We start from the raw sequence: 21,761 nt of genomic DNA on the forward strand, positions 1-21,761 counted from the left end.
TTTGCATATTTATTAATCAGTAGTAGTAGTAAGATCAAAACAAAGACGTAAAATGATTTATACAGTGCTATATAAAAAGCACTTAAATATAATATATTTAAATGATTATATTAGAGAAAGATAACCTGAGTAAATACAAAATATCGTTTTTAAATGATGATTTCCTTTATTGGCCCTTGCCCTGTGTAAAAAGACTAAAATCTCAAAATAACAACACATCGTGCGAATCATCCCACGAGCGCATCGACGACTTATCCAGGATGTCAAAAGCCTGACAACCAGTTATCAGGTTCAGGAGGCAGTTATTTTTTCACAGAAGGCCAAGTAGATTTGGATTCTGTTGTTTAATAATTGAAACCATTATTTAAAAACTGCATTTTGTATTAACTCAAGTTATCATTGTTTGATATGAACATCTTTTTATTGATCTGAAACATGTAAGTATGACAAATACACAAAAAATGAGAAATCTGGAAAAACTTTTTCACAGCCTGTATATCTTAGTTGTATCAAGACAGTGCATATGTTTGTTATTTTATACATGGCTCAGTTTCCATTGACTAGTAAGTGACAAGGTGAGATGATTTGTTAGTCCTTGTAGGAACTTGACTGAATTCCACAACCGTAATTTAATGACTTGTAGAGACTGGCTGATACAGCATTTGTAAGACCCATTCCAATACAATACTGATGTTTGGTGATATATTGTCTTTTTTTGCTTTCAGACACACAAAGTAAATACATTTGTTGTGTGTAGTTATTTATTTTTTACACTCCCCACAACTCTGCTCAGATTGGTTGTAGTGTTTGTGCCAATCCAAAGAGCTGTTCTGCCAACAGTGAAGTTGGAGAGTACTCTCGATGGGAAAACCATGCAATATCAACACTCATGACATGGATAAGGGGTGTTCTTCCATTTCCACTTTATTTTCAAATTTTCCTTAATCAGCTGTTACAAATCTCGATACTGATAAAGAAGCAAATGGCTAATGTCAAAATCAATTAAAGTCAGTGATATTAGTCTGCCAAAGTTGGTCACACTCTGACTGGACATGGTAAAGAAAGGGACACATGTATGCAGTTAAGGTCTATTGCCATCAAGGCAGAAAGCCGAGCATCGAGTCCAAGGAACTCTGTGGTGGGGCATTTCTTTGCACTGGTCAATGGATATTGATGGATGAAGCCAGACAACCATATTTATTAAAATTCCTTCATCTTATCATGTCCTAATTTGCTGTTGTTCCATAGCACTAGCATAGCAGACATGAGAAGAAAGGAAGCTCAGTGTCACATAACTAAAGCCTTTATCTGTTTAATTAGTTAAATTATCATCACTCTAAGAGAAACTATCAATGTTGCATATTTAATTTCTGTCTTTTGGTCTTTAGCAGTATTCTCAAATTGCTTGTGACAATTTGAGAATACTGCTAAAGACAAAAAGACAGAAATCTGTTTGTTTTCAGTAGTTTTCACACTTGTGGATGTGATTGATGCTGTGATGTTCAGGTATGAGATGCAGGCTAATGGAATGGATGAAGACAGGAAGAAGCAGGAGCAGGAGAAAATTAACACTGAGCTACTCAAGAAACTGCAAGACCTTGACACTGACATCCTGTTTTCCACTGGTGGGTACCTCTACTTATCTGAGAGGCTTTTGGAAAAAGAAACAAAACACTGTTTTAACCATTTCTGTTGTTCTTTCCTCTGTTTCTGTTTGTTTCATTTCTCAGGCCCTGAGTTCGTGACAGAGCAGGGCTGCATTTTTGTGGGAATGGTGACAGATGATGTTGATGTTTCAGACCTGGTGGATACAATAGCTGCCCTGGGCAGGGACATAGAGGAGAGCGGGAAGGTAAGTCCTGCTTTCAGTTTGCAGAATATTTGAAAATCTTTAGATGGCGTTTGCAGTTAATAACTTGTTCCCAGTTCTGATTCAGTTGTTGCTGTATTGTTGGCAAAGCTGCCAATCTGTTTACATTAGCTTAACCATAGATCTGCAGCTAGCTATAAGGTAGCACACTATTGTTTGTCAACTAACACAAACTGACTAACCATCTAAACATCTCTGATATTTCTGCCGTATTTTATATCTGAAGTTATAGCAGTGTTATATCTTTTTATTTGCATTACTTTTTGTTCACTGATTTTAATAGATTTGAAAAAATCTGAACCATTTTTATCTCTGTTGTAACTCTCTACTTGTTTGCTTTTGGGAACTGAAGGAGCATTTGGCTAATGATACTTGACTTAATGAAGTGACAAATCTAAAAAGTGACAAATTCACTGAAATAAAGTGATCTCTTGCTTTTGATCTGAGAAAGCGGTTTCACGAAACCCTCGCCCGTTTGCATCCATCCTTTACATTACTGCCATCTTCTTGGCTGTTGTCACTGAAAGCTGCACTTCTTTTGTCTGTCTCCTGTTAACAATGATTTCAGCCGGGCAAGCTGAGAAGCCAGCAGCTTTTTTCTGGGGCTTTGCACATGCATGTGTGAATAGACCTCTGGTCTTTGAGGGTAAACTAGCTTGTGTGCTCTTACCATCTGCACAGATTAGCATATATGAGAAATCACTTAACTGAGTGAATTTAATAAACTTAACCAGTGTTCTGACAACACTCCATCTCTATTCTTCATCAGTATTTTTCATCTCCCTTTATCGATATTAATAGTGCATATAATGCAGCAGGTGCAGGCTTTTTTCGTTGTCAAATTTTATATCCAACTGTACCAAAGTGGCACACGCCTTACATCCTTGGGTTTACCTCTTTCATCTGGTTTAAAGCCAAGGAAATCCCAAATTGGTGCTTTGTATTTTTTGGCAGCTAGTTTCTCTATGTTTGGACTTGTTCTGTGTTCTAAACACGCAAATCAGTCTGTGCATGATTACATTGCTCCACCCATCAGAAAGTCACCTGCATGACCCTATCATTTATTGGACTGATGAATGTCAGTTGGAAAAATTGTACATATCGCTCAACCTTATCCTAGACAGTTTAGGCTGATGTGATATTAGGGCTGTGCGATATGACCAAAATCTCATATCCCAATATAAAACATCTATCGTCCCGATAACAATATAAATCACAAAAAATGTAATATTTTCTGTAAATTCTGTGAATCTAAGGTAGGTGAAGTGTTTCCAGCTGGGCATCGTGTACCTGGAGTCGAATGTTTTAACCGATGCATGAAACTATACATTGTTAGACATAAGTTGTAACGGCCGCTTATTACACTTAGTATTTATTACACAGCCTGTTCTAACGTTTGAGTCTAAGGTTTATTTTTTAGCACCTCACGACTCTTTTTTTTTCTTTTTTCTTTTTTTTTTTGCTTCTCATCCGTCAATACTCTGCATACTTTTTCACGTGATTCCGTTTATTTTGAAAATTCTCAACAGGATCTTGAGCTTTATTCTGAAAGGTTTATGTGGAAAATAAACAAGCGGACATGCGGTGGTGTTAACGTCGTTGTTGCTAACGACAACCCATAAAAACAGTCTGTAGTGTGGTTATATTAAATATAAGAGAAAGAGAGAACTTTAAGAAATTAATATAGCCACTACAGTGACCATCAAAACGATGAAAAAAAATATTGCCGTAAACAGTTTATTTTGCGACACCACGAAACAAACAATAGCGTAAAATGAAACGATAGACGTTTTTATATCGTCATCCGATATATATCGTTACATCGAACAGCCCTAGGTGATATAAATATCCAAGAATTCAAAAAGTAATTTACTTAAGTTATAGCTACATTCAAAGTTAATAAGATTGTTGCCTAGGGAAACTGTCATCTGGAATTTATGAATGGTTATTTATTGCTAATACTTTTATAAAAACATGTCAAAATGTCTGGTACGAGTTGAACTCCAGGTTTGGCTTATTCTTCATTAATGACATTTACGTTTATAAAGCAGTGATTCTTTTCTGCTTAGTTGCTGCAGAACATGACAGAGGTGGTGAGGAAAGGCATCCTGGAGGCAGAGCTGCAGCTGCAAAAGGCTAATGAGGAGAAACTCGTGGAGGAGGTGGGTGTGTGCGTGTGTGTGCGTGCATGTTTGTAGTGGAGTAGGTAACTTAAGATCATAGGTTAAATCATTCACAAGTGGATACAAGTACCAAAACTGGTGAGCCCAGCGTAAGCTGACTTTCAGGGTATGAAATGAATGATAAGCTTCAAACATAGAGATGTTTTTTGTCTCCTCCTGTTCTCGGTCTGTGTTAGTGTAACTGCTTACATTAATCTGAAAACAGGGGTATAGTGAAGTCATTGTAGAAGCAGTGCCTTTTGTTTCAACCAAGATGGGTGTAGGGCATGTTACTACTCTAGGCATTTCCCATGAATGTCCACATCACCAAGGGGGTAAAAGGGTAATCCATCAACTGTGATAACACCTATATATCAAAATGTAAATTCCACTTTCCTCCAAACTGCAAAGATGGGAACAAATAGTGTTTGTTCAGTTGTTCCAATAAGGCAAAAAGATCTCAATTTTAAGTTTGTCAGGAACCTCAGAATAATCAGTACAATTTATTTCACTGGGAAACCAATTTAAAATAAAACCACAAGTTTCTATGTGATGGATTCCTTTACACTGTGTGGCCGATATCAAGTCTCCGCTGAGATTTGGAAAGATGCATCAACTTGCAGGTACACAGAGACAAAGCCCAATCACTATTCCTATTAAACTCATGGGAATGGACGCAGTTAAAGAAATGTGAAAGCAATGTTGAATTTTCCATTTGCATTTGTTTCACAAGTCAAGTTCAATCCTTGTTGCCCATACATAACTTAATGGTCACTAAAATTTGTACCTGTGATGTTGAGAAGTTTTTTTTGCAGTTTTACTATTTAAAACAAAAAAAGTATTACTTAAAAACTTCTCAAGAGCCTCCCAAAGGAAAAAAAAAAACAGAAATCAAGACAATCAGCTCTGAACTCCATTCAGTCTCTATCCAACGGTTGGAATTAAATGTTCTCTGTGTTGGAAGTAGCAACTTTCTTTTTGTCTTCAGATTAATAGCTTCAGAGAGAAAAGCACAAGTTCTGGTGCTTGTATACACTTTTGAAAGATTTGCTCGCTGCTTCACTGTGTGTTCCAGTACAGATGAATAAATGGGAGTGTGCCTAGACTGAGTTGTGTGTTGAAATGATGAATTGTAACTCCTGCTGTGTATTCTAGGGAATGCTGAGACAGCTTCCTGTGGTTGGCTCTGTGTTAAACTGGTTCTCTCCGATCCAAAGCTCCATAAAGGGACGGACATTCAGTCTTGCAGCAGGTAGTCCATTTCTCTGTTAGGACAGACTCATTCTGTGTAACCCACAAAGCTATTCTTGTTTCAACCACATGTTTATGTAGGTAAAGTGGAATACTTTGTTCTCAGGTTCTTCATTGAATGTTTCTTAGTTTCAGACTGAATTTAGAAGAAGAGCTTTTGAGAGAGTTACATTTTCTCTTTTAAAAACTTTACAGCTTGAATTTAATTTGCTAACACCCACCACATTTCTTTGACTTGCTGTTTTAGTCGACGTATTCTGTCAACAGTTATTCCTGTTCCAGGTCCTTCAAGTATTTGAGTCACTGATTACATATAAAAACTAATTGAGTTTAAATATAGCAAATCTACAGTATGTGTAACATACAGAGCATGAGTTGGTTAATGACTTGGGTGTTTTTAGGTTCTCTGGATTCCACAGAAGTGACTTACTCCACCAAAGCCCAAGCTGACAGGCCATCCCTGCAGGACACTCCCATTTCTTCATCAAAGAAACTGCCAGGTAAGATAGTTCCTGCCTTTCACTCACACTCGCTCTGGTAATAGCAGATCGCCAATAAAAGCACTTTGTGCAATATGTCTACACTAACCACCACATAATAATTAACTTATCATTTCCTGTTGTCAGCTTTCTTGCTCAAGTTTAAGGTAACCTGTTCTGCTTGTCCTTATTTGACTATGCATAAATCGTCACTGTGTGACTAAAGTTCAGCTTCAGACTGCTCTAGGCGCCAAGTTTATTTATGTTTTTTCCACTCTCAAAGCTAGCGGAGTCAAAAAGAGAGGGACCTTTATTTGGCCGTTTCAGATCCAGGAGCCTCACCCCTGTGATGTTCGAGTCTGCTTGCAGAGGCAGTAATTTAGAAGAAAGTTCACTTAAACGAAGAAGGTGCTAAAACCAGGCCTTGCTTTGTCCTCTGTGTGGAGCTAGCAGTGTAAAATAAAAATGATTCTTTTCAATCATACAAAGCTACTTTACAGATTCAGTATGTTATTGGTCTTCTTGCCAATACAAGGTGTAACAAAGTTTAGAGACATTGCCTATTAAAACTTAAATATGGACCGTCTCTATTTCAAGGTTGTGTGCATATGCATCTGGATTACTTCCAGGTCAGGTGCAATTTTCAGATTCCTGGAAACCCGTTTCTGACCACTTGCATAGAGAGTAAACATACAGAGCTGGGTTTCAGTCTGCACTTACAGCATGTCTTTTATCCTGTCTTCCTTCTCTCACCCCAACCGGTCGCAGCAGATGGCCGCCCCTCCCTGAGCCTGGTTCTGACTGAGGTTTCTTCCTGTTAAAAGGGAGTTTTTCCTTCCCACTGTCGTCAAAGTGCTTGCTCATAGGGGGTCATATGATAGTTGGGTTTTTCTCTGTATCTATGAAGCACCTTGAGGCAACTTTTGTTGTGATTTGGCGCTATATAAGTAAAATTGAATTGAATTGAATTGAACTGTCAGGACAAGGAGAAAACCTTTTTTTTTAGTTATATGTGACATTCACAGGGTTGTTTCCCCATGAAATCATCTCAGTGTCAGACTGTAAATAGAGAGGTCTATAAACATGCTGGTCTGTCTGAGGGAGAACACTTTACATACTTTCAAGTGGCAAAAAGAAGAGGATGTTTTACCCTCTTCATGGCATTGTACACCAGCTTAGTGCATTAAACAGCCATACCATCACAAGCTTTGTCCAACATGATATACAAATTCATGTCTCCTATGTCACCATTTGGACACAGTGGAGAACATCCAGAAAGCATAGCAGAGGCACAAGTACAAGAGCCGGAAAAAGGACTTTGAGGAAGCAATCGAAATCTAGCAGAGGCGCTGAAAGCTTCACAGCACCGTCTGGATAAAAATAGATACAAGATGACTTTTTCATTCTGAGAGCATTTTGATGAGCAAACCCACAAGTTTGCATGTCATGGTAATCTTTGTTGTTTCTATTATTTTGGTTTATATTTTTGTCACTGAATGCTTTCAGTAGTTTTTGAAAGTTTCACCTCGAAAAGTAAATCCACATGACCATGATTTCATGGAGCCCATTAGTACTTTGCATTTGGTCTCAGCATATTTAGTCCATTTCTCTCTTAAAGAATAGCTTCTTCTCTTTGAAAGATCTACTTTTCATCGTTAGAGAGCTTACAGGTTTATATCTTGACCAGTTTAGTGTTTTCATGAAATCAGCAGGTACTGATTTGTGTTGTACATCACACTTGCCTTGTGCCACAGGTCAGAAGTTATTTCGACGTGCAGGCGCGAGCACAGATTCGACTGAAACCAGCTGCACACAGGCTGAGGCAACATTCCAGGAGGAAAATCCTACTGGGATCGGCAGCAGCATCAACCCTCCGATCTCTCCACCTACACCAGAGATGCCACATCACACCTCAGGCGATTTGGTACCAGAGAAAAACCTGAAGTCGTCTTCTGAGATCGATGACTTGGAAGCCTCAGAAGAGATGCACCCTGAAGGCCAAGAGGCAGAAGGGAGCACAAGATAGGATGACTGTTTCTGCAGGTTTTCTAACCATCTTAGAGCAACCAGCCTAAAAGATGCTTTAAAAAAAGTTACTGTGTAAAATGTAAATAAAAACAGAATGCAATGATTTGCAAATCTCAAACTCAGAACACAGAAAACATGTCAAATGTTTGAACTGAGAATATATAATTTCAAGAAAAATGCTAGCTCATTTTAAATGTAATGGCAGCAACGTGTCTCAAGCTGAGATAGGGCAACAAAAGTCTGGAAAAGTGACACAAAGCAGGATAACTTGCAACTGCAGTAATTAACTGACAACAATTCAGTAGCATGACTGGGTATGAAAAGAGCTTCTTAGATTGACAAAGTTTCTCTGAAGTAAACATGGACAGAGGTTCACCAATCTGCAAAAAACAGCTTTACTCTAAAATTATGGAGCAATTTGAGAATATCTCTGTGGCTAGCATTCCAAACAGTTCAGAACAAACAGAAAATACAGCAAAGACAACCCCAGGACTGTTGAGCAGATACTCTTCTTTCAGACAAGAATAGGGCAGCTCTCGTCTCCCAAAGGTCAAGCCTCCTCGTTTCCCAGACATTTACAGATTTTGTTAAAAGAAGCTGGGATGCTACTCAGTATGAACCTGTGCCAAATTCCAAGTTATGTTGCTGTCATCAAATTCAAAATGACTGTTGAGTGTTTTCCATCAGATGTAGGTGCATTGAATTATGATCAGCTGAGGCAGTCATCGGTGCTACCTGTCAGTTGATTATAACGTTTTAGTGTAGATTTTTCTATCAAACGGGGGACGGGCTGGAGTTTCTGTCAGCTGATTCATCTGGTGTTGGATTACAGAGCAGAGGAGCAGCCATATTATAGATTTCGTTTCAGATTTTAAACAAAATATTTCTTAGAACTCTGGAAATCAAGCAGCTTAAAGTTAGTTTTGACCCCCTTACTGTGAATGGTTGAAGCAAATGATATGCATGATATGCATATGTAAAATACCAACTGATATATTGCCTTCAAACATTCATGTGCGCATTAACATACAGTAAGAGTCAAGTTGAATTTTACAACAATAAACAATCTTTTCTATAGAAACATTTACCCTATTAACAAACATAGTGTACATTAGCCAGAGCTGTGTGAAGCAGAATCTGATTATGGGACATGTGAGATGTTCCCGTTTTTATTCACAAAATGTACTTTTGACTCATCTCTTACCACAAGGGGTTGCTACAGAGCGATGTATGCCAGATGCCTTTCCTGACTCAGTCTCAAAGGGTATATGTGTGTCCAGCTGGAATTGAACCAGCAAACTTTCACTTGCCAAGCAAAAGTGTAAACACTACACTAGAAAACTACTTTTTACACAATAATGGAACCTGAGCAAAAAGTGGGCTTCTGCCACAGAGAAGCTTTGCCTCAGGTATTCACTGTATGAGGGAGAATACTCTTCTCTCCAAAATATTATCCTTAAAATGTAAGTACTATATCAGAGGGACAATCGGGGTTAGGGTGCTTTGTTTTTTCAGTTTCACTGGTTGCCTGTATCTTATGTCTTACTCTTACTTACGGGCTACTTGAACATACTGTATGCATTTTCTACTACTTACAAAATGGATTGTTTTCCTTGACTCTAAAGTAGTGCATCAAATAATAATTTATGAAGAGGTTTTGTGTTTTATTATTTTATTATTAAAATTAGGTGACAGGAGAGGAAATGGTTATTTTTCCAGCTATTACTTTGGGGACACATTTTTAAATGAATTGTACAAAAATAATTTACTAAGGTTTATGGTAGATGCACTATTGATGCTTTATTGAAACAGAAATTTAGCTAATGTCACAACACTTATCTTCAACCCTACCAATATAAAACGACATAAATCACTGGCAAACATGACATGGTGGTTTTGCCTCTGCAAGAACAAAAGTCAAACCCCTAAATTTAGCTGGATGTTTTCTTAGTTGCTTTGAGCCCGGTGCTGGTGGAAGGTTTACTGTAAAGAGTAAAGAATGGTTGGAATGAAGATTAAAAACTAATTGCACTTATACTTTAGATAATTATTGTTCTGCTGCTTTGCATTTAAATGAAATGAAGATTAATTTTATTGTTTTTGTTTTGGGTTTTTTGTTACAATTCTAATGCAAAAATAAGTTTCTATATTGAAAAAAGTCTTGAAAACTTGATGTGATTACATCACCGTCTAGATGTTTGATGTGTTTGGAATCTTTTTCGTTTGTTCTTGTTGGTGTTTTTGAGCACAGAAATTCTTTCGTTGTAACTTCTGTCACCACATGTCCAGGGTTCGGGTAATTTCTGATTAACTGTGTCTGATTTTGTCTTTCTTTGTTCAGTTGGGAGTTGATCATTAAACGCAGTAGTCATGTTAATGATTCTTGATCATTTGTAATTCAACCCGAGTCTTAACTGTGTCACAGACAGAGTAATAAGTTAAAGTCAATGAAAAGAAGAAAGAGAATGAAATTAATAAGAGGTAAAGTAAAACATCTATGGCTCGCTGGAGCTCTACAAGAGTCCTTCTAGAGCTAACTGTACTACTCCACACCCATCTTCAAATTCTTTTTTTTTTCTTTTCCATCTTCAAATTCTTTGTAAGTGATCGCTCAGAAATACTTTGGACTGATTTATCATCGCTCCAAGTGATGAGACAAGGGTACAAAAGTCTGGAAAAGCAAATAAAAACTGGGATTATATGTTCTGCACCAGAAAATCCGCTCAGGTCTGGGTGACATAAATTATCAGTGAGTGTGAGGGTCTGTGAAGATTTGTGTAGCTCTTTTTTTTTTTTTAAATCACCCAGCGTACTCTGCTGGGTGAAAAGAACTTACATTGCAATGTGACAGCTACGCACCTCAGACTGCAGATTTCAAATAATAACAGGAATGGCTACTTGATTTTACAGCCAGTTGTATACAGCCTAGTCTAGGCCTAAGTGATGCTAAAAACAGTTGGAGGATAATTTTGGAACTAATTCAGGTAACTGGCAGCATGTCAGTAACATGACTGGGTATTATGGAAAAAAATCTTAGAGAGGCCGAGTTTCTCAGACATAAAGATGGGCAGACGTTCTTTCAGGTGCTACCTTTAGAGGTTGCCAAAGCAGATCATCTGCCTCCATCTTCCTACTCTGTTACAACAACAATCTACATGTCATCCTTCATTACATCCATGAATGTTCTCTGTGGTCTGCTGCCTGGCAGCTTTTTTCCTGTGATTTGGTTTCTTTTCGGACAGAGAATCCAGGTGAACTGTAAGCCAACCACAATGTGTCACTACTAACCACATGAGAATGTTCAGTCCACTCATTGGGCAAAAGTGCATTGGGCCAGGGGCAACAATACATCAAACCAAGTCTCACTAACAATTTGTAAACCTACTCTTTCGCTTTTGCTTCTGTCAGGAATACGGTTCTGTGTTCTGGATTACTGGAGAACATGGAGAATTTCCATTCATTTTACGGCTAAGTGCTAGCCCATACAGACCTTTTCATATCTATAGTACATTGCCACAAGTTTTTTTTTTTTTTTGTTAGCTCAGACTTGCAATGTTGGTTGGTTCAAACTGAAGTCAGATCACATTCACCCCATAAACAGACTGCTCCTGAGTTAAACTGGAACCACACCGAGATGAGCTCCTCCAAAGGGTCAGCTTTTAAAAAAAAAGTTTTCTGTTTTTATATACCACTCTGAATTGAATAATTGGTTATTATTAATGTCTTCCAAATTGTTTCTTTTTCTCCCATCTCCCTCTCCTCACCCCCAGCAGACAGCTGCCCCTCCCTGAGCCTGGTTCTGCTGAAGATTTCTTCCTGTAGTTTTTCCTTCCCACTGTCACCAAGTGCTTGCTCATTTGGGGCCATCTGATTATTGGGGTTTCCTTGGTATAACTGTAAGGTCTTTACCACACAATATAAAGTGCGTGGAGGACTGTTGTTGTTGTTCTCTGTCAGAACTGATACTCTGACAGGGGACAAAAAGAGACAGCGACTATATATACACCGGTACACAAAAGGGTGATTAGGGAAGTGGAGACAGCTAGGAAAAGCAAAACACGGCTGAATATAATCACAACAGAAGTGACAAAACTCAAAAGGAAGGAAGACTTTTTAAAGAAACTTGTCAAAACTCAGCTCTTCAAAAAACGTCAAGCTTTTTTGCTCAATTATATACTTTTATTTACACTATTTATTTATGCTGCAGTACGCCAGAAGAAGCACTCAAAGCGCTTTAGGCTACATACTTCATTCTCCTAGTCACACAACACCCAATTGTTGCCGTAACAAGACAATAAAAAGACACAGTGATGATTAATAAATTAATGCCAGTGTCCTTCCGTTTCCACGCCTTTTTCCACTCTCGTGCCAGCAGAGACTCTTTTGATTGGCTGTTAAATAGCAGCCAATCTCATCGATCTCAGAAAGCTTTTTTTTTTTTTTCTCACTGAAAACAATAATTAATTATCCTGTTGGGATTTTTCATTTCAACGAAATGTATAATCGTCTTGTAACACACACCTCAGCGTACCTTTAGATTGAAAAAACAAGGTCTCTCTCTCTCTCGGACTGACAATAAGCCCCTCCTCTTGTACGGAGCAGCCCTCGCTCCTGGTGGATGATGTTGTCAGGGTGGGCGGAGTCTCTGGCTTTGCAGAAATCGAGGAGACTGCTTCTTTGCAACAGCAGTGGTGCCGGCAGTTTTGCGTGTGGATCTTGCTGTTGTCACTGGATCATCAGTAAGTGTTCTCAAAGCCTTTATCATTTTCACATGGGTAGCTTAGATGAGATCACAATCGCTGTGGAACTGGCACATCGTGATTCTGTCAGGTCTGTTAAACGTCAGTGCACTGGGATCTGCAGCAGCCCGCAGCAGCCTCGACTGGATAGCTTTTAATGAAACGTCTGTCTCATTTTAACATATTACTAGTTTGGATTGGCCAGCCTATTACGATTCATGAACCTCTAATCTCTGTGTGAACCAGCCAGAACCAGTGGGATCCAGATTTTTCAGAAGAGCGGAATGCCAATAGCACACACATACTGTCTTTATTGTCCTGGTTTATGGCAACTCCAGTCTGCAGCAAAGGGCGGCCGTGTAATCAATACCTTGTTTACATGTATTCAAATCAGGACTCTTCACAGCGACTCCTAAAAGCATCAAACATGTACTGCGACATGAACGAATTTAAAGGTTATCAGAATAACGATATATAAAATAAGGTGTTACTCGCTATCATTACCGACACGAGACACTATATTAACAAATTTATTTTGTTCTGGTTGTTCTTAGATAAATACTTGCTGTATAACTGAAGTAAGGAGTTTAAATGTTTTATTTTATAGATTATTGGCCCAGGTTTGTATCACAATGATAAACAGAGAAAACATAATCGCGTTATGTCTGTGTAACATTTTATGTACGAACGAGTAGCTGAAAAAAAAAAGTTCCTCTGATGGTTTTCCTTAATAATTTCTTTAAATTGGGATTGCTCAAAAATCTGATGTGCATTCTGTCAATAAAATAAAAGCAGGTAAATCACTTTTATGAATCGGGACATATTAAAATGTAATCTGGTCTTAAATTTGGGTATATAGAAACAGTAAACCTGAACGATATACATATATTGGTTGTATCATTGTTTTTATATATATATATATATATATGAATAACAAAACATAAATCAAAATCCCATTACTTATTTAGGAAACGTAATCAATGCTGAAGTGGTGTGTTAAAAACTAAGTTCATCCTTACTTCCATAGGAATAAGAAGTATCTGCTGCTCCTCTGTTCCATTCTAAGAAAGCACAAAATTGCTTTCCGGTGTTATGCAGATGATACTTAGTATCGTCTGTTGCATGTTGTGGTTAGTCACTTCTTTCTGTTTCGTCTTCAGCTTTTGCAAAATGCTGCTGCACAGGTTTTAACTGGAACATGGATGCGAGAGCACTGCCTGCCTGTTTGAGGGTCCATTTTAACATTTTACTTTATTTGTTTGTTTGTTTGAAATTCTTTATTTAAGAACAGCGTCAGTCAGAAATGGTACAAAAAGTTTCCACCACACATTATTATACAAAGTTCTACCACAATGTGTTTATGTGTTTCCAGTTTCCAGGTTGTTTCTAGCTCAGAGGGTGACACTGCAGGGACAAAGATCACTGTCAAAGACATGATACTGTTATCTGTTGGATTGGCAAATACGACCAAGAAAAGTCATTATTTTATATGTGAAGTCACAGTTTCAGATTTGACACTTGAAGTGTCTGAATCTGACATAACCCAGAAAGGTTTTCCACCTGTGAATGAGTAAAAAGACAACTTATCTTCCAGCCTTATAAAAACTGCAGTGTCTCCGACATTGAACATTTGGGTTCTTATATTTGTCTTGATGTAGGGTTTTGAAATGTGTCATCACGGTCTTCCAACAATGCTCTCTCCAAGTCAGCTGTTAGTTGAAGACCATTGGCATTTGCCAATACTACCCCAGGCTTGCTCTGATCGTCTAACCCCCACCTCAGACTCCCATTTCTCTTTGACAAATGAAGTATTGTCATTGTTAGCAAAGGAGAGCGTATTGTATAGTTTACATATCCCTTTAGTTAAAGTTTTATTCAAAGCAAGGTTTTTTAATTTTTTGGAACTCTCATTCTGATGTTGTTAAATTTACAGGAGTATGATTCTGGATGTAATAGTTCTGCAATTAAAGATATTTTAAAAAATAGTTTTGCTCCAAACTGCATCCTGTAAAAAGAAAAGGCTATGAAATTTACCCTTTTGTGTGAATGAAATACAGGTCCTAAGTAAGGATTCAAGTTTCAGTTAGTAGTTTCCTTCCATTAAACTTTGTAGTCTTTATTGCACTGTTAAGGTTCAAATATTGAGGAAGGAGAGTACAAACAACCATGGTCCAGAACTTGGTCAAACAATTGATTTTAATGAAATACACGCGTGGGGGGGGGGGGACCAGCTCCGTTTGCAGACAGCGCTGATCTCCGACTAATCAAAGCATAAGCATATATTTTATACCATCAGGGCTTGAATTTAATGACGCCCCCTCATGCGTCATCAGATACGATATATGCATACGTCAATTCAAAACCACAATGACTTTTAACACAGTTTGAAAAGGAACATTGTCTCTATCTTCATGGCAGATGTTTCCTGTCAACCTTTTGACTACCGCTTCTCCAACCCGCAGTTACAAGTCAACATGATTAACCTCTCAAAACCACAATAACAATGACCTATAAATGATTCTCTCTAACTGAGTGTGTGTGTGTGTGTGTCGTCCTTAAATGCTCTGTCATCTCACCCGTTGCACTTCTGTAAAAGCACGCTCTGCAAACCTGCAATTTCCTGTCAGCCTGACTTTTGCACAGAGTGTAGTCAGAATCAACAAAATCAGCACATACACACTTAAGATTATAACAAGCATTCAAAAGCATTTAAGCTTATAGATTCAACTCAACAGTTTAAAGTGGTTATAACTGCACCTGTAATAAAGGCTAATTGGGTGCCAATATGTTTAAACTAGAGATGGACCAATCCGATATTACGTATCGGTATCGGTCCGATACTGACCTAAATTACTGGATCGGATATCGGAGAAAAATTAAAAAATGTAATCCGATCCATTAAATATCACGAAAGCACCTCACAAAACTTGCAACACGCCCTAACTCACCTCAGAACATTAGCACGTCGGAGCAGTATGCATCACGTGATAGAGCGGCTGTGGCATGCAGGACCTGTTGGTGGTCTGGATAGCATTTGGAGCTTCGCTAGCAACCCGGCATTTCATCTCCGACAAAGTTATCCCGAGAGAAGTAAAGCAAGTGTGTCAGTCCATCTCTGAATGTTTGTAAAGCATTCCTGCGTTAAGCTTAACAAAGGATATATGGAGCGACTGCCTCTTCTTGCTGCTACTTCAATCATGAAACTGCTTAATGATCAGCTGATCGGCTTTTCTGTCGTGAGTCTGTCTCTCTTGTTTGCTTTTGGCCCACTTTGCACCAGAAAGAGGAAACCAGCGGATAAACAACAGCAGCACGTTTAAGCTTGATAAGCTGTTGTTAGAATTTATTTAATATTACTTTCTACTCGAGGATCTTTTTTTACGTAGCTGACGTTGGTAACTGTGCAGGGGCGGATCTAGCAAAGTTTAGCCAGGGGGGCCGATAGGGCATTAACAGGGAAAAGGGGGCACAAAGACATACTTTTCTTTCTTATTCTCATTTAAAATGTCTAGCTTTTAATAAATAATTATCTGACACCCAAAGTTTTAATTTAATGCAAAATGAATAGAAGTCCATTACTGTATATAGTAACTATTAAGTCTAATATATATACCCTAGTAAGCTATAGTACTTTTTCCTTTGGGAAGGTACCATCTGTGCAGTCTGCAATTTTGTTGAAGAAAGATGTTGAATCTATTTAATATTTTAATATATTGAAAAATAATTTATTTCTGTGCATTTTTTTTTCACACTGCATCAAATTAAGGTTGATTACGTCGATTAAGCATCATGAGGTGGAGCGTGAGGGGTGGTTCCCTATTTTTTATTTATTTATTTTTGGGGTTTTTTTGCATACAGGTATAACAGAATAGCTTTAGTGTAGTTGTTGTTTTAAACTTGAGTATGAACTTATACAAAATGCAGCAAGATATTTAAAAAAAACAGTTTTGTTGATTAAAACACACTATATCGGATTCATATCGGTATCGGCAGATATCCAAATTTATGATATCGGTATCGGACATAAAAAAGTGGTATCGTGCCATCTCTAGTTTAAACATCTGAATGCAATATCAACACTGTAGATTATATTATTAGTGCAATCGTAATGATGATGATGATTATTAACAATAGCAGTAAAATAATTTCCCTGATCTCCACAGCACCAATGAAGTAGAGGAATTGATTGTGCTGCAAGGTAGTAGCTTCTTCAGCATGGTAGAGCCATCCCTTCTTTCTTTTCCCAGCTGCAACACGCTGAAACTGATTCTAGGTTTCTTTCCCTGCCAGATAATCCATTTGTCCCAATTGCTAAACTGATTATCGCTTACTGTATGTCTACCGATAGGATTCAAGGATGTATGAAAGGCAGGGGAGGATATTCATGTTGACAGCGATAATCTTTGTGTTTAGATTTAAAAATGGTATAAGGTTCCATCTTTGCAAGTTTGATTTTATTTAATAGGATAAGGGATTGTGATTGGCTTGTGAAAGTTTTGTTGGGTAGTTAAGCAATTCAGCATCCCAACAGAGATTGAAGCTGTAGCTGTTCTTTGAGTCAATACATTTTAATGTCAAAGCCTGTGTTTTTCATATATTGATTTTGTAACCTGACAGTTTTCCAAAGAAAGCCATAACTCTGTAAAAACTCTGTTTCTGGCTCCATCAGGAAAACAACAACTTTGCTACCTTACTAATTGTCTCAGGGGCTCAATGAACAACACAAAGAGGAGAGGGTGATGGTGATGATCACTTTCATTTCAGCCTAAAGTGTTACTGCATTAGGTGCTCGCTGCCTCTCAAATGAGATCACAAAATAGATTGCAATGCGTGTAATAATGCATGTGCGTGATTGCATTATGGCTTGTTTCTGCAGTCATATATAGTCTGGTTTTATGGTTGCTGGTTTATCAATCAGCTGTGAGTGTACGACATAATTGTAATGATTTTGTAATGGTTTATAAAGTCAGCAGGTCAACATCATTTCTTCCTCTGAATGAGCCACTGTGTAGTCTGTAATTTAAAAAAAAAAAAAAAAAAAAAAAAAAAAAAAAAAAAAATATATATATATATATATATATATATATATATATATATATATATATATATATATATATATAATTTTCTTTCTTTTTTTTTTTTTTTCACGGCACCTCTCAACTTTTAAGGTTGAATATTTTGCATATTAAACCGTATTGTTTATTTGTTTTTGTTTTTTTCTAAAATCATGCATCATTTTGGACTTATTTGGTCTCAGTCCAGTCCATTTCAGTGTGCTTTCATATCTCTAGAAGCTATTTTGGTATTAGGAAGCTTTGTGAATACAGGAGACCCTGTTGTTGCCTAGACAAGGCAACTTCTAGCCCCATCCCTAATTGCAATGTAGACATTGTTAGCATTACTACATGTTTGCGTACGTTCTTGTTTACACCCCTTAATTAAGAAAGCATGAAAACTCTGTTATCATCTCAGAATGCAGTTGAAACTAGGCTTAATTTAAACAGCTCAGTATCATCATTGACAGTTTTGGGGTTTTTTCCTCCCACTTGATTTTCCTTTCTTTCTTTTTTTTAAGACTGCTCCAGCCCCATCTATAAGGTGCACTAAATATTTAAAGCATTTAAGGATTTAATTCTCATGCTACTGCTTTAGCTAGTGTTGAGAAATCAGTTTTACCCCGGTTCTTTTATTCCTCGAGCATGCAGAGATGGCACCAGACTCAGTAGTCATTTTCACAAAATCTTTATTCATCTTTACTCATCTTCATTTACTCTTCTTCATTTATCTTCATTTAAGCATGCACTTCTAGAAGGGAAGACGAGGCCGGTGTCCCTCTCCAAAATCTTCACCCCTTTGTTAGTTACAGCCAGCTTTATAGAAGTGACCCCATCATAAAACCCCCTACGGTGTGCTGCAAACTTTGTCTGTGTCTATGTGCACGAGCACATGAATGCCTACATGTGCGCGTTCCCGCGTGTCTATGTGAGTGCTCGTGTGTGACTGTGTACGCATACCTGTGTGTATGTGTGAGTGCACATGAGTGAGTGTGCGTGTGGATGTGTGTGCCTGACAGTTAAAACACTGTGGGTGTAGGTGACTCCCTAGAGGTCATAAAACCTTTCCCTTCCAGACCACAGTTATCCAGTTACAAATGTTGAGACCCCCACCCCAAACATCCTCTGGGGAATTTCCACTCAGTGGGGGAGAGGCCTCCTACAATCTACTCCTAAGTTCACGACACAGTGAGGCCTTTATTACTTTAAGGGCAGTATCAATGTCTCTACAATAGTTCTACATTCTATGATAACACATTTCTAAACTCTAAAATAAGCTAAACATTCTACACTAGAACTTTGGGAAGGAAATAGGAGAATGGATATTAGCTTATTTTTTCAGCTTAGGTTTGCTGCACCTTTAAAACAATTGGAAACTACGGATGGGAATCAGGAACCGGTTCTTGTAGAAAACTGGTTCTCTGTAGTGTAATTCTTTGAAATTTATAGTCTGCTTGCCTGTCAATCTTGCTGTTCAGTTCCACTTGCCACTTGCATACTATAGTCAACTACATTCAGTTCACACAGTGTGGAAAGTTATATCCACACTGTGTTGCAGCGTGGATATAACTATTTACTGATTACTTCTCCAGTCTTGTTACTTTACTGATTACTTTTTCAAAAGTAATTAGTTACTTATTACTTAGTTACTTTTAAAAAACATGATACACAACCTGAATACGTAATAAAGCAATAGACCTTTCAGCCCAGTTCTATTTCTTATGCATAATCCATCATATAAAATTGGCTCAAATGAAAAAGTCTCTTTTAAAAAATTGTTTTATGAGTTTTAATCTTTTAACTTTATGCACTTTGCATTAAGCAAATATGAAATTATATGCAGCAGTCTTTCACTTAAGACATTAGTTTAATATTTAAACCTATTTTCTGCATATTCCAGCATATAAAATAAGTAAAACTCAGCAAACAATAAATAGAATCAAAGATTCAGCAGCACCGAGTCCTGTCGCTCTTAAATCTGTTGTCAACTGTTTAGCAGGAGTGGGGCGGGTGGAGGTTTTCCCGGTGCAACAGCGGTCATGTCAGTGGGGGGATCCCAATTTAAGGCCTTTTTTCTTTAAGAGTCTTTGAGATATTTGTGTTCAAAGAGCTTGCAGAGGTCTGAAAGTCGACTAACACACCAGAAGGTTGAGCAGAAGACTTGGATGATTTGACATGGAATGACTTGGAACCCCCAAACATTAATGCCCTCTGATTTCTTAAGTACTTAACACAGTTGGTTTGCCTGGCCTTTTTTTACATAACATAGTGTCGAGCTGTTCTCTCAATGGGTTAACATTTTGAACTTTGAAGATCTTGATTTACAAATAGAATACTAGCATAGTGAAACTATAGACAGTGCACAAGTGAGATGAAGAGGAGATTTCAGGCACGATGGAGTGGGCGGAGACAAGTGTAAGGGATGATTTGTGACAGAGGGATTCCAGCAAGATATAAAGGGAAAGTTTACAAGATGGGAGTGAGATATGCTATGATATATGGTTTAAAGACTGTGGCAAGAAAATAACAGGAGGCAGAACTGGGGGTAGCAGATTTGAAGATGCTAAGAATTTCCCTGAGAATGACCAAGATTAGAAATGGGTATATCAGAAGGACAACTCAGGTCAAGCATTTTGGAGAGAAAGCTAGTGAGGCTAGGTAGAGATGGTTTGTGGTGCAGAGGAGGGAATAAGGTGTCAGCAGAGAATCTGCAGAGAATGTTAAGTTAAGTTTCTTGGGACTCTAGCCCATAGCTATAATCTATATTGTATACATTGCTGTGCAAAAGTCTTAAGCCCGCTAGACTAGACTCCATCGATTGCATTTTCATCCAAGTATTAAAACAATCCTTTGTACACCACCACCGTGGCGGCATGCAGAGATTAAAATACAAATTTACATGATATTTGGAGGCGGTGCAGTTAACAGTAACATTTACTTTGTTGTTGATGCTAACATGGATGTGACAGTTGGTATTTACCTTAATCAGAGGATGTATCTTTTTGTGAGTAGGTGTATACTGACTTCAGAATTCATAGAGGTCCTTGTTCTGTTTCAGAATTCATACCACAGCCTTATGTAGTATTTTAGGTGCTCAGAACAAAAACATTTCATATATTTACAGTTTCATTAGATACATTCAGTGTTAGTAGCTGTGCTTTGGATTTCTTAGCTGCTGTATTCAATAGTACCACCGCACAGCTGATTACACAACAGATTTGTTGTCAAAGTAAGTTCAGTTTGTTTAAGGACAGGGCAGAAATGCTGCAGGTTTAGGCAAAACAAACAAACAATCACACAAAAACTGTAAATATAATTCAGATGTTCTGGAGAACAGTTTGGTTTTGTTTTTTGGTGGGTTTTCTTACGCTTCACAGGTGGACATTCTGGTGACCTTTGGATCATTGTCTGCATAACCCTTCAGGGTTTAAGCTGATGACTGAACTGTTTCTTATTGTTAAATTATGACCCAACTGAGACGTCTAGTTCTTTAGATGTTTCTCTGGGTTCTTTTGTTACCTCCTGGATGAGTCATTGGTGTAGTCTTGAAATAATTTTGGCAGAGTTCATTTTTAACATAGCTGGTTCCTGCTAGTCACAACGGATAGCTGGTTCTGCTGGAGTTCTCTTCTTGGTAACCATTAACAGCAGTCTCACTTGATGTCATGCCTACTTATTTCAAACAACTCCAGCAGTATATTCTCTGATTTAAAAACCTATTTTGAAGCTCCCTTTTCTTTCAAATATTTAAGAGAAAACTGTACTCTTAAACATTAGATTGTGTTTCTGGATGTTTCCCAAACTGGTTTTAAAGTCGTCTTAAGCACAAAATCTGTATTTTTATTAATTCTTAATGATCTTTTACTACTTTTTAAGTGACTTTGACTTTCTTGTGCTCTGCTGCTTTAGACACAATAGACCACACTCATGGTTCATTAAAACACTATGTGGGCCTTAAAGGTATAGCCTTAGAGTGGTTTAGGTTCTTTTAACACATAGAACCTTCTTACCATCTTGGTGATCTATGTCATATGGAGTCCCACAAAGATCAGTTCTCTGGCTAATCCTTTTTTCCCTTTACCTTCAGTGCCTGGCATTGATTTTTTTTTTTTTTTAATTTTAAAAGATGGCCTTCCACATTTCTATGTGCCTGGCACGCATGCCTATAAAAAGAAATG

General features: G+C 37.8%; 2 protein-coding genes across 3 annotated transcripts in view; both read left to right on the top strand.

Annotated features, from left to right (window-relative positions):
- pdxdc1 (pyridoxal-dependent decarboxylase domain containing 1) overlaps positions 1-10,167 on the top strand; it is a 34,061-nt gene extending 23,894 nt beyond the window's left edge. For both annotated transcript variants that reach the window (XM_004562875.4, XM_004562876.2), the window contains exons 18-23: positions 1,507-1,625; positions 1,731-1,852; positions 3,940-4,032; positions 5,188-5,284; positions 5,685-5,783; positions 7,517-10,167. In XM_004562875.4, the coding sequence (XP_004562932.1) occupies positions 1,507-1,625; positions 1,731-1,852; positions 3,940-4,032; positions 5,188-5,284; positions 5,685-5,783; positions 7,517-7,788 (802 nt within the window). In that variant the 3' untranslated portion in view covers positions 7,789-10,167. The remainder of the gene's footprint in view (positions 1-1,506; positions 1,626-1,730; positions 1,853-3,939; positions 4,033-5,187; positions 5,285-5,684; positions 5,784-7,516) is intronic.
- Positions 10,168-12,373: 2,206 nt separating this feature from the next.
- Positions 12,374-21,761, top strand: part of abat (4-aminobutyrate aminotransferase) — a 34,229-nt gene continuing 24,841 nt past the window's right edge. The window contains exon 1 of the mRNA XM_014409413.2: positions 12,374-12,529. The gene's annotated coding sequence lies outside the window, so the exon portion shown is untranslated. The remainder of the gene's footprint in view (positions 12,530-21,761) is intronic.

Source organism: Maylandia zebra, linkage group LG4, assembly GCF_041146795.1.
Source record: "Maylandia zebra isolate NMK-2024a linkage group LG4, Mzebra_GT3a, whole genome shotgun sequence".
NCBI classification, from domain to species: Eukaryota; Metazoa; Chordata; class Actinopteri; order Cichliformes; family Cichlidae; genus Maylandia; species Maylandia zebra.